Source organism: Glycine soja, chromosome 1 (assembly GCF_004193775.1).
Source record: "Glycine soja cultivar W05 chromosome 1, ASM419377v2, whole genome shotgun sequence".
Lineage (NCBI taxonomy): Eukaryota > Viridiplantae > Streptophyta > Magnoliopsida > Fabales > Fabaceae > Glycine > Glycine soja.
In genome coordinates, this window is record NC_041002.1 from 50,790,891 (window position 1) to 50,803,322 (window position 12,432).

At 32.7% G+C, this 12,432-nt stretch overlaps 1 protein-coding gene and 1 pseudogene across 1 annotated transcript; both read right to left on the reverse strand.

The window, feature by feature from the left end:
• Positions 1-1,236: 1,236 nt before the first annotated feature.
• On the reverse strand, positions 1,237-6,608 carry LOC114419744 (annotated as a pseudogene).
• Positions 6,609-7,417: 809 nt separating this feature from the next.
• LOC114419752 (thiosulfate sulfurtransferase 18-like) lies at positions 7,418-9,199 on the reverse strand. Its single transcript, XM_028385534.1, has 5 exons — positions 8,770-9,199; positions 8,442-8,521; positions 8,217-8,287; positions 8,057-8,110; positions 7,418-7,851 (listed from the first exon to the last, which is right to left on the reverse strand). The coding sequence occupies exons 1-5, from the start codon at positions 8,916-8,918 to the stop codon at positions 7,756-7,758; spliced, it is 450 nt and encodes a 149-aa protein (XP_028241335.1). The 5' UTR covers positions 8,919-9,199; the 3' UTR covers positions 7,418-7,755.
• Between the last annotated feature and the right edge of the window lie 3,233 nt (positions 9,200-12,432).

The window sequence follows — 12,432 nt, forward strand, 5'->3', positions numbered from 1 at the left end:
AGTGGATCATTTTGTGAACATATGATTAAAGCTTTTGGGAGACTTATTGTTGATCAAGGAGTTCCTCCCACATCAAATTTTGGGTAAATACAAAGGGTGTTATTGTTTTTAGCATGGAAATGGTTATTTTTGGAAATTGATTGTTTACAATTTGATTAAATGTGATTTGTAGACAAAATGATCAACTTTTTTAAATTTCATATTTTTGTTTAGGCAAATGCCGCTAAACTTTATTATTATTGAGCATCACCACTTGTCCTCATGTCGTGCTATTCCTGATCGGGACCATAGCTATCGTGATGATCCCAGACCATATAATAATTTATTCCATTTAATGACTTTTGTCCACATTGCTATGTCTCCTTCATAATTTCTCACAAAAAAAAAAATCATCATTAGACACTAGTTTACCACCACCTATTTTAATCATGGTTAATTTCTAACCTTATCAAGTACACGCAACAAAAACATAAACTCCTTATCCTTTATCTTTCTTCGTCTTTCGCTCACTTACATTACACATACATACACATTAATTTGCATGTGTTCAGGTTCACTCATAAATACTAAACTTGTCTTGGCAAACAATATCGTGTGTATTTGGGAAAAAATTGAATCAAACGCCAATGGACTTTCAAATGAAAACTACAACATAATTATTTTGACATTTTTACTTTGAAAAATGTGATTCTTCCTTTCAATGAGGATATAACGAGTATCCAAGCACACCAATACAAGCTACAGTGTGCGAATTGAAGTTATCTCCACTTTATTGTTGTTCTTCATTGTGCGAATTGAAGTTACAATTTTTGCTGAAATCTTTGTTAACGGTGTGGATTTTATTATTACGCTCCTGTACACGAGTGAGGAACTTGTATTTTGACTATATTTCTTAAAAAATATTATATTGTTTTGATATTATGAGAAAGAGACTTTTAGATCGTACATATATTGCATATTTGTTAGGTTAATATAAAAAAAAATTGATGGCCTCATTTATTTACGAGTTAGAAGCAAGGCGTCATACATGTATGATAGTTTTATGTAATACGTTTTTATAATGTTGTTAATAAATATGTTTCTTAATTTTGAAGTGACTAATAAGCATATTTAATTTATAAAAAACATATTTAAAAATGTTACAATAAAATATTATCTGATAATAAAACATAGAATATACCACCAAACTAAATGATTTTGTTAGCAGTAGATACGGTAGGTATTAGATGCACTAAATAAAACATGAATTGGAGTTAGTTATGAACTTATAAGTATTCAAATTTAATTCATGACACTGTCCACAGCACAACCAAAGCAATCTCAAGACAGAGGAGGGGGAGATGAATCATTGATTACTTCATGATCCTGATCATGGTCATTTTCATAACTTAGAAATGGAGCATTTCCTTGGGTCTTTGGCACATGATGATCAAGATAAGAGAGACAAATATCTTTAGTCCCTGAGGAGCTTCCTTCCTCACTGATTGAGACATGGGAATTAGACTTGTCAGTTCCATGCATCAAAGAACTCAATGATGTTGGTGATGTTGTAGTAAGGAGTGCACAAGTAGAACTTTGTCTGTCCTTCACTCTTCTCTGCCATTTAGAGAGTGATTTTCTCACATTTTCAGAGACCACGGTCTTCTTGAACCTTGACCCCATCTGCATTCACATAACCAAGATTTTAAGAGGGATTAAATGTGAGAGTGCAATAACACATGTTCTGGTGTAAAAGAAGAGTAAAGGGAGATGTATCAAGGACCTACTAGTAAGTCATCATAAACAACTCCCAAAGGCCTAAGTTGATAGGTGCAAGCCCAATAAATATTTAAGCTACTTGGTATTAGAGGTATTGTTATTACTATCTTGAAAATCAAGTTGTTCAAACAACTTGATTTAGTAACATGTGCTAACCAATGACACACTTTCTATTATGGGTTAAAATTTAGTAAAATGCTAACCAATGACACTGATTAAGGAATCAAAAGTGGAAAGTTTTTTTATTGGAAGGTGTAACGGTATGTTCTATTATAATATCTCCAGTGTAATCTTAAATTAAAAATTTTCTACTAATTAATTCCTTAACCATTAGACACAGGTTAACAGGACTTTAAAATTTATTAAAAACTATAAGATCATAAATAAAGCTTTATTAAATAAAAATAAGACCTATATAATCTTGTGATTTTCAATAAATTTCAATTAATAGTGTTTAAGCGAGTGTGTCAAGTAGCGTTTCAATAGTATTTCTCAGCCGATTATTAACTGTATGGTGCAGCAGTGCTGGCTCCAAATGATTTTTATCTCCAACAAAAAGAACAAGAAGTTGACCTGTGTGATGATAACATAGAGAGGAAACGTTATAAAGCTGCACCAGACTTGGGAGATGACCCTGTGGTAACAAAAGACCAAAGTGCATATGATTTTGTTGGAATTGTAATTCAATTTAATCTATAGAAAGAGTAAGAACATTGACAAAAAGTAATGTATACCCGAATGATAACCGGATCACAATAAACCTTCGGTTGCTCATGAAGCAAGAAGGATCTTTAATTTCCCACTGAACCCAAAAATAAAGACAACAATTATAAGATTATGCATGTATCCAATTTTTTGCCAAATCCTCACTTTAACCAAAGCCAAAAAATGTTATGGCAATATGGTTAGTCCATAAAATTACAAACCGAGATATAGCAGCATGGAATGGTGTTGGAGAACTAACGTACTTATGGTACACTACCTACTACCTAGAGTTATGTACTGCAATATGAAAACCATGCAGGTTTCTTACCAGGGACCATAAGAATGTTGCCATTTCAAATGCATTCTGAAAGATAAAAAAAAAAGGGAAAAGGAAATTAAGAAGTATATCAGCAATGAAAAGCAAAATGGAAACACAATATTACTTACCAAGAAGGATATTAATTGTATTAACCGTAACAGAAACCTGGGCTTTCCAAACCAAAAGAGCTCATCTCTTAAGTTGGTGAGGTTTCATATTTGGGCAACGATTTATTATTTCAACGGCCAACTTTACTACCACTCGATGCAATTTAGTACCAATGATGAGGATCAACTAAAATGCAAGTCAATAAAAGAAAAATCATTAGTGAAAAGTAACTACTAGTAGATGGTAAGTGGAAAAGCCTTAACAAACATTATCAGGACTTACAATTGCTGGAACGAAGGAAAGCCAAAAGTAAAAGTTGCTTCCTGAATGAAAATTATGGAGTTTAGTTTCACATGAATAAAACTTGGATAATATTTCAGAAACAGAACACTACGCCAGTGTTAAGCAAGACCATAAACATGTTTACTAGTCTAAAATAAAATTATAGCTTTCATCATCACAAGACCTCTGTAATATATGGCTACTGTTATCAGATTATCATAAAATTACACCTGCATCTTTATAACGAAGTAACTATAACGCTATGATTTCTGTTGATAGCTCTCACTGAGTTTTTTGCCCTAATTCAAGGAAGAAGATGTTCACTAAAGTGGGAGCTTATTTTGAATTTTTGATAGCTGTGTTCACTAAGTTAAAACATATTATCTGCTCAAGTTGCTTGAGATCACATTTGAGCAATGAAACTTACTGAAACTTACCGTGAAAATTTAGAAAAATACAGCAGATGGCATATATCCAGAGAAGCACACTGCAAAACAAGTCCAGAAGCTATCAAATTTATTTTCACCAACCAGAATAAAATGTAACAAAAAAAAAAGTTGCAAAATATCAAATTTATTTTCACCAACCAGAATAAAAAGTAACACGAAAATTAAAATAAAAAAGTTGCAAAATACATCTAATCGTAAAAAATATTCCCCAATTCAATTAAGCTAGCAATCTTAAAAATCTAATTAGTATAACAGTAGCAAATTTAATATGATAAATAAATGAAGCCACTAAATCCATCTGAATAAAGAAAGAGTACCTAACACCAACTATGTCACGAAATTCCTCATCCATGCTTCGAAGCATATAGTTGTGGAAATCGTATGTTGTGGGAAGACCATGATTCTATAGAACACCAGAAAAAAGAAGAAAAGGCAGAAACATTAGCTGGTAAACTGAAAGGTGAAATTGTCATCTTCAGTTCTTCATTTCCACATTCCTTTTTCAGGGAAAAGAGGTAATACTGGTCCACTCATATCTCATGAGTCATGACTCATTAGTCATTAGCTTTCCTTTTTTTGTTTTCAGTTAGATGCGATTGTACAAAAAGCTATAACATTTACTACAGTAAAGAAATTCAATATCTCCATTAATTTCCTCCATCAACTTGGTGCTGTTAGTCTTTCAGTTCAAAACTATGGACTTAGTGTTTACCTACACTTTTTTATTTGATGGAAGATATTGTTATATTGTGGCAAAAAAATTACTCACAGTAATGAAGCCTAAGCGCAATGCCATGTAATCGGCTCTGTGGATGGAACTCCAAAATTGGCGGCTGAAACATAGCTGCAATACAGGTTCATCAATCATCAGTATTCTAAGAAGCCAAGGAAATTGCTATTGAAAGTGTCAAAAACCTATACATGAAGGGGAAAAAATCCATTTTGCTGGCGTGCTGCTTTTAAAAAGCTTATGCAGGAGACAAATTATGGCAACTGTCAAGCACACAGTACATTGGCACGCTTCTCTTGTTGGAAACAATCTTTACCGGACATGTTGAGGGGAAAAGAATTTTAAAGAGCACTTACCATAGTTGAACTACAGTTTTATCTTAAACAGAAGTACATTTGGATTGATTTGTTCCTTTTGGAATTAAGATATGATTCATGAAATCAATCCATTCCATTATTTTTAGTTCAAACAATGATATATGAACAACAAGTAGTAATAAACCATGAGTAAACACAATATTTCATGCATTTTCAAATATATTATGCCTAAAGAGAATATGACAGAAAAAAATGACTGCATAGAGAGTACCAGCCAAACAAGAATTTTGTGATGACTCCAAGGATGGGAAGTATGGTGAAAGACGAATGTATTAAGCCGCCTCAATCTTGATGTACCTTGTGAAGTATCTAAACTAAGACAATTTGATCAAAATGGATTATTATTTAAAATCATCAAGCTTAATGTATTGCAAAGTAATTCTCGGCTTATTGAAACTTTGAAGTTATCAGATGCATAGAAGTCAGAACCTTGTATGCTTTGTACAGCAATAGTCTTTGCTTCGTTTTCCCATGTTCTCCAGCTATATATCTGAATAAAATCTAAAATAAGAAAATCAATGCCAAACCAACAAAATTAGAATAGGAAGAAAGTTTCATCGTGACTATTTTAACCTTGATCATGGCCAGGGCAACAGCAATAAAGCTATAGGTAATATGGGTGACCCCAAGAACAAACACAAAGCGATGAAGCTGCTCAAGACTTTCATAAGAAGCCAATGATTCATGACCCTGTGAAGCAAGTGATGAGTTTTCAGTGAAATGTGCACCTGTGAAGTCCACTTTAGAATTGAACTATTGATCAGAATAGAATCACTGAGAATGATTTGTTTGCTTGCATTACCAACCGACGGCTAAAGCATAGCAAATTTACAATTGAAACATCCTAGAAGGAGTAGGAAAACTACCTCAGGACAATAATTATGCAGGCCATTGTTCACTTTCCCTTCGAGAACTGTTTTATTTGAATATGCTGAACCCATCCCGACAAAACGTTTCACCGAATTCTTTTCCATTGCACACGGAAAAAATCTGCTGCTTAATACCGATGACTTGACGCAAATCTTTGCCACAAAAATAATCCAATGACCCATCAGCAATGACAGAAGCCCAAAAAGCATCAATTCTGCTTAAATAAAGATTAAATTTTTTTATAGTAGTGAGTTCCACTCGTCCAAACATATATATAACAAGAAAAGAAATACTAATGGAACCCATTTGGGGTTACAACTGATCCCTGGCTACCTTCTTTGATCTTGTCCAGAGCAGAAAGCAGAGATTTTCTCTTAGTTCTGTCCAACCACTGTGACATTATTCAATGTATAAGAAACCTATAAATGTGAGAAATTGGAAGGAGCTAGAGAAAAACAAAGGGTATACTTACGTACCTTTACCAATTTTTTTAACGTGCCTTGGAACAAAAAACTAAGAGAAACCAAGACAGTGATCACAGTTGCCACGGCATATGTGGGGGTTTCAGCTAAGGATCTTCCTTCGCCATTTTCTTCCCCCATGATGTCTGGTATTCGTCCTCAAAACAACACACGATGTCATGAAAACTATGCCCTTCTATGGGACTTATAATGAAAGGTTTCCATCAGACAAGAACAGACAATCCTATTGTGTGTGTTGTCTCTTCAATGCATAACATAATGTGGAGATAGAGTTGGTGGTGGCTTTGCTGAGGCAAAATGTTGAAACTTTGTCATCAGAAAATTAATAAGCACATGCATGTGCTGCCACGAACTAGTTGAGAATAATGGTTCCATTAACTGATCTCTTAACTATGCCAGGTTCGGTTAACTAGTCACTTCAAGTTGGATCTGTCGCATGGCCACGATTGAACAATGACACAACGTTATGGTCACTTTTTCACCAATAAGAATGCGCAGATCTAACATGGGCCGATGCTAGTTTAGAATTGGATCAGGATTTAAACAATCTCACTCCACTTGTAAATCATTTAGGATCTTTGATGGGAAAAGAAAGTGGAAAAATAAATAAATAATTGTTCCTAACGAACCATAATGTATCATCATACAAATCTGCGTGCGTGTTAAACAACTCATTTATTATTTGGATCTTACTAACCTATGTCCTCAGCACATTAATTAAGAAACATCAGATATGAACAGTATAATTTTCTGTCTTTCAATAAAAAAATTACTTTAATTTCTTAAAAATACACTTAAGATAGTAATTAACATTTATCTTATTATTTTCGGAACAATTAGGCCCATTGACCCAATGTCAGAAATCTTGTCCCTGCACTCCATCACGCAGTATCGGTTGGTGTGAACATTAATATTTGAATAATTGAATTCATCAACTATGGTATGTTAAATTCTAACTCCCAAATAGTGCCAAACAACTTTACCAAATTACTTTAACCTTGTGGATCTTTTTTCCCATTTAGAATCGGCGACTAATATCAGTAGAATTTATGATGTGACTGGTAGGTTAGTAAGTTGAGTTAATGATATAGTTTTTGACAATTGATCAGGGACTGGATTACCGGTAAATATGTTCGTTATTTTTTTAGAAAGGAAAAAAGTTGCAGTCTTTGAGGAGAATAAAAAAAATACAGGTTCCGGCCGTTTTCGTTAGTTTTGAAGCAATATATAGAAAACTTTATTCAACAGAAACTTCGTGAGCAAGGCAATCAAGAAAACTAAAACATTCTACCAAAGCCAGTGTCCAGTAATCATAATGGACACAGCACTTGTAGACATTAACTGAAACGGGTAAACGACCTTGATATGAATCCAATTGCTTTTTTTTCAAAATAAATATCAAAATAACAAGACAATCATCAGATCATGAGTCCATCTTATATGCACATGAAGAAGACTAATTAATGAGAGTGGTCTCTGAAAGTCTTCCCCTGATAATGCTTGTGTTACATAGTTGGAATAGATACAAATATAATTGTAAGCATAGCCGCAGGATTGAAATGAAGTGTTGTAAGTTGAACTAATGAACACTCTGAAGTAGTACATATGAAGGGATGTGGTATCTCCCTGATAAAACCATTTAGAAAGAAAGATGAATGTTCCTATCCATTACTTATTATAGTTCCTCTTTGGCCACTGGTATAATCACTGGAAACTTGTTTTTAACCCAGTCCACATAACCTCCTCCCATGTCTTTCACATTCTTAAAACCCTATCAATTCAAATCCAACCAATACAAGTTAGTCTTCTCATCCATTAATTGTCAAAAGAAGGAAATAAAGGAAACCATAATAAGCTACATAACATGAATTTTATAGCTAGAGTAATGTTCAGATATTTCATAGCCACTGCTATATATTTGTATCAAGACTAAATTGAGATAAAAAGTATACTGAAGTTGACATGAATTAACTTACTTCAGACAGAAGATCAGCAGTTGCATACAGAGATCTCACCCCACTTTGACAACCCTGAAATACAGATAAAACATTAAGTTGACTTTAACTAGCATTAGCCAGTTGAAATTGTAGTTTGTTTTGTATGGGGGGGAAAAGAAGCAAGAGAAAAGATAGTTACCAAAATGAGATGATCTTCTTTGTTGCAAGCTGATGAAACCTCCTTCAGAAAGTCTGGATTCTTTACCTTGCCTGCTCTCCAAAATCACAAGCATCTTAAATTTTAACCATAGAAAATTTGTAATACAACATACTGATACTGTCATGTGCTAAATAATAAATATAGAGATTTGTATGGATCGAAAACTAGTTTGAGTAATTAATAGGGATTAAAAAAGTTTGTTACCCTTGGGTGTATTCAACATGTATGGAATGTTAAGGACATTAACTGCATCCACATGCCCTTTCTTGAACTCTTCCACCGTCCTACCAAATGATTTAGGTTTAAAAGAGAGAAGAAAAATAACTAAAAAAATTCCTTTAAATGAATTTTAATTACTCCTCTAAAATAAGAAAAGATAAAGTAATAAGAAATGTCATTAAGTTAATGAAAAAAAAAACCCGTTAATATTATAACATGTTTGTCATTTTTGTTGTTGAAAGAAAGCTGATTTTCGCTCATTAATCACTTAGATTATTAACTTTGTATCCTCTAAAGTGAATGGATGCGTTACCTAACATCAAGATAAATGGAACCGGTCTGGATGAGACGCTTTGCTGCATGTACATCAATGGCGACAACCTTTGCTCCTGAGCTACACAAGACAAACAGAAAAAGAAGAAACACCGACCAACGAGGTAACATGGCCACAGTAACAGCCATATGGTGTGGTGTGGTAAGCGATCTAAGCCTGAATGCAAATGGGTTCTTCAATTCACAATAGAAGCTGAGCACAACAAAAGTATGTATGTGTATGCAGCACGTGGATATGACTAGTCAAATCTCTATATCCGGGTGCTCTGTTGCTTGGTTTAAGCCTTTGAAGTTAATCTTCCCGAAAACAGAAAACGCGGTGGAACGCAGCATTTTCCAGCGCTTTCCCTTTCGGTGGGCGTGGCCGGTTGGAACGTCACTCGTCAAATTTCAGACTTCCTTGTATTGCATCACTTGGATAAACTCCACCAATCATTTAAAATTAAATCAAGTTACTAATCTTTAACAAATATTATAAATTTAAAGGTTACTATTATTTTTTTATGATAAGTTTATGCATTTTTATAAAATACTTAAAACTTTTCATGATCTAATTAAATGGAACTAGCTCATTTCTTATTAGGTTAGTTCAATTAAGGTTTATCGAGAGAAAAAAGAAATCATTCAAATTAAATTGATACAATTTTGATTTAAACTTTTTCCCCTATTATAACTACATGGGAGAGAAATCCAAACTTTTTTGGATTTATTACTTTAATTCTCCGTCTCAATTAACTGGTTATTTTTTTCCACATATCCTTACTTAATTATTCTTTCTCAAACATTAATGAGAACTAACATAGTAGATAAAAAAAATAATTTTAAAATAATAATATAATTAATTGATAGATTTAATATAATTAATTAAATTAAATATTTTTTAAGGGATGTTATAATTATGGACATAAAGAGTGTAAAATTATAATGCATTTGTCCCTAATTATAAAGATCATTTTCAAATTATCATTTTTTATAAGATTATTTTTTAATTTCTAGATGCATTAATTATTTTTTTCCCCAATATATATTTACTTAATTTTTTTCAAACATTAATAAAAAATAATTAAGTGAATTGAGAAATAAGAAAAAAATAATTTTAAAATGATAATAAAATTAATTGACAAATTAAATATTGACGGATTAAATTAACTATTTTTATTATAAGGCATAAATTAATTGAGATGATGTTATAATTAGAGAAAAAGATAATATTAATATATGTAGGTCTGTTGTGTAAAGGGCTTTTTTTTTTTTATAACAAATGTAAAGGATAAATTATAAATTTCTAACGTAATAGCTTCATTCTAACTGCAAGGCTGCAGTAAATCTATTGACTAAAGGGTGTTCCCTTTCGCATCCGTGTTTTGATAAGGCATCGTTTGGTTTAAAGAAAGAAAAGAGGTATAAAAGTGATAAAAGATAAAAAGAACTCAAATATTTAAATTAAATTTAAAAGGTAGAGGGTAAAATTCACACCAATTTTGAAACTTTCTACTCAAATATATCCAAGTGGAATTAACCAAATACTGTCTTAGTTAAAAGTATCCATGAAACTCATAAGAATCAGGGACACATTGTTTGGGGGTGAATGTGCTGTACCTGGCTAATCTATTAAAACTGACACTTTTACTAAACACTCATGACTCATCACACTTTTTGAAATATAAAAAAATAAAATTGGGGGTGTGATGAGTATAGAAGGGTGTAAATAGAATTGTCCATATTCCAATCCTGTTAAATAGGGTTCTTTATGCCGAATCAGTTAGCATTGGGCCAATAGTTAGTTCATAAGTCCTAAGCGCGTCAGGCTGGAAGAGGGTGTCTATCTGCCGTGATTATACTTTCTCCAAGTTACTTTGTGTTCATAAGTTACTTTGGAATGTAAAATTACATTCCGGAAAGGAAGCAGTAATTAACAGTTCGGCTTTTAACGTGTATAGTGATGGATGCTTTTAAAAGTAACAATTACTTAATATGTTCCATTTTTTTTTCTTGGTGCACGTTAAAATAATGAACACAAATGAATTATTATGTCCTTTGGTAGTGTTTTACTATACATCACTTTCTATTCTCTTCCCAAAGTAGTCGCACCTCCTTGTTCCTTCCTGTACCCTTTCATTGCAGCATGATTTAAGTTGTGTCGCATTGCACCTCCATTCATGCACTTGGTCAGGTGAAGCCACCGCACCTCCACAAACATGCATACAAATACAAATGTATAATGGATTGAGTAATTCGTAATACAAGTTGTATTATGGATTACTTCATTTGTAATATATTTATATGTGTTTTAGATTGTTCAATCCAAAGTGTCTAGTTCAGCTCAATTAATCGAACAAGTGCATGAGTTGTTGTAAATTTGGTAGTAATTGTCTACGATATACTATGCTTAATTTGGGCCTCTTTTCCTTTTTTGGTTGACTCTTGTTAGACAAGATATAACATAGCATGTATAATGTATTTCGAGACACAGGAAACGTCCATATACAGCAATTGCAAACAACAAACAATCCTTACATAATCTATTGTTTAGGGTTACATCGTCAGTGGGCAGCACTGTTCTCATGTTACATCGTACAAGTTGCTCAAATGAATATAAAGCATATTTGAAGGTTCACCTTAATCGAATAAATTTGTCTCCAAATTAAAGTAGTCCAGGATTTTAAAAATTTAAAATAAAATAAAATTATAATCCACTTGATCATTGGATTCAAGAAAAATAAAAGGGAAAGTAAAAGTTCTTTATATAGATTTGATTGAGATAATACTCGTAAGCACCTCGTAGTGATAAAAAAATTTGAATGTTGTTGTCTCCGTAATGTAGAATGGTCAAAGATTGGCAACTTAGATGAATCATTTACGTAGATATTTGTTCATGTTAAGGTGATACGGTTTTCGATTTGCTATTGTTTGTACAGTCAAATTACCTTTGAAAGAAAAAGTTTACTTATCTTGAAGCTTCAAAGTAACAAACAAGACGCTTCAAAGTAACAAATAAAGCAAAACTACTAGTGAAGTGAAGCGAAGCTAAACGGGGTCAAAAGGTAGGAGCTATCCAATTGGGTCGATAAAACTAGAATTTAATCCAAGTGGAAGATTGATGCATGCTTTTCTCTCTTGTACGTTACAGCAATGGGATATGCTTAATTTGTTATTGCCTTATTGAAATGAGTTTATGTATATGTGGACGTGACTTGGAATTCTTAGCTATTACGGAAGCAAATATTAATTTACATTTATTTCTTTGTTAAATTTCCTTGTTAATTTCTTAACTAATATGATCTCCTGAATCCTGAATCCCTGATCAATAGCGTTTCTGCCAGGGTGCTGAACACTTACTTATACACAACATGATGGGTAATACTTTAAGAACTTTCCATTTATTTATGCGAGAATTGCTTTTATTTCTAAGGAGCTTGCTCCATAAATTAATACAACCTTTAGTAGCTTATCTATACCATAATTAAGCATAGAAAAATTGCTTGCCCAAGAAACAGCTAATGCAATGTATAAAAAGTCCATGGTAAAGCAAACTGCTAACTACCACAAGCCTATGTCGGTTATTCTAAGTTCTAAGGGGTTGAATATAAAGTTTTCTTTTACTACAAAAAGAAATGGAAAGTAGACAATCATAGCTAACTGA

What these genes read in the sequence shown, in the direction of transcription:
- LOC114419752 (XM_028385534.1), bottom strand. Translation starts at nt 8,918, where the DNA reads ATGGCTGTTACTGTGGCCATGTTACCTCGTTGGTCGGTGTTTCTTCTT. An exon ending in TCCATTTATCTTGATGTTAG is followed by an intron (nt 8,522 to 8,769) that starts GTAACGCATCCA and finishes ATCATTTGGTAG; the next exon opens with GACGGTGGAAGAGTTCAAGA. An exon ending in CATGTTGAATACACCCAAGG is followed by an intron (nt 8,288 to 8,441) that starts GTAACAAACTTT and finishes TTTGGAGAGCAG; the next exon opens with GCAAGGTAAAGAATCCAGAC.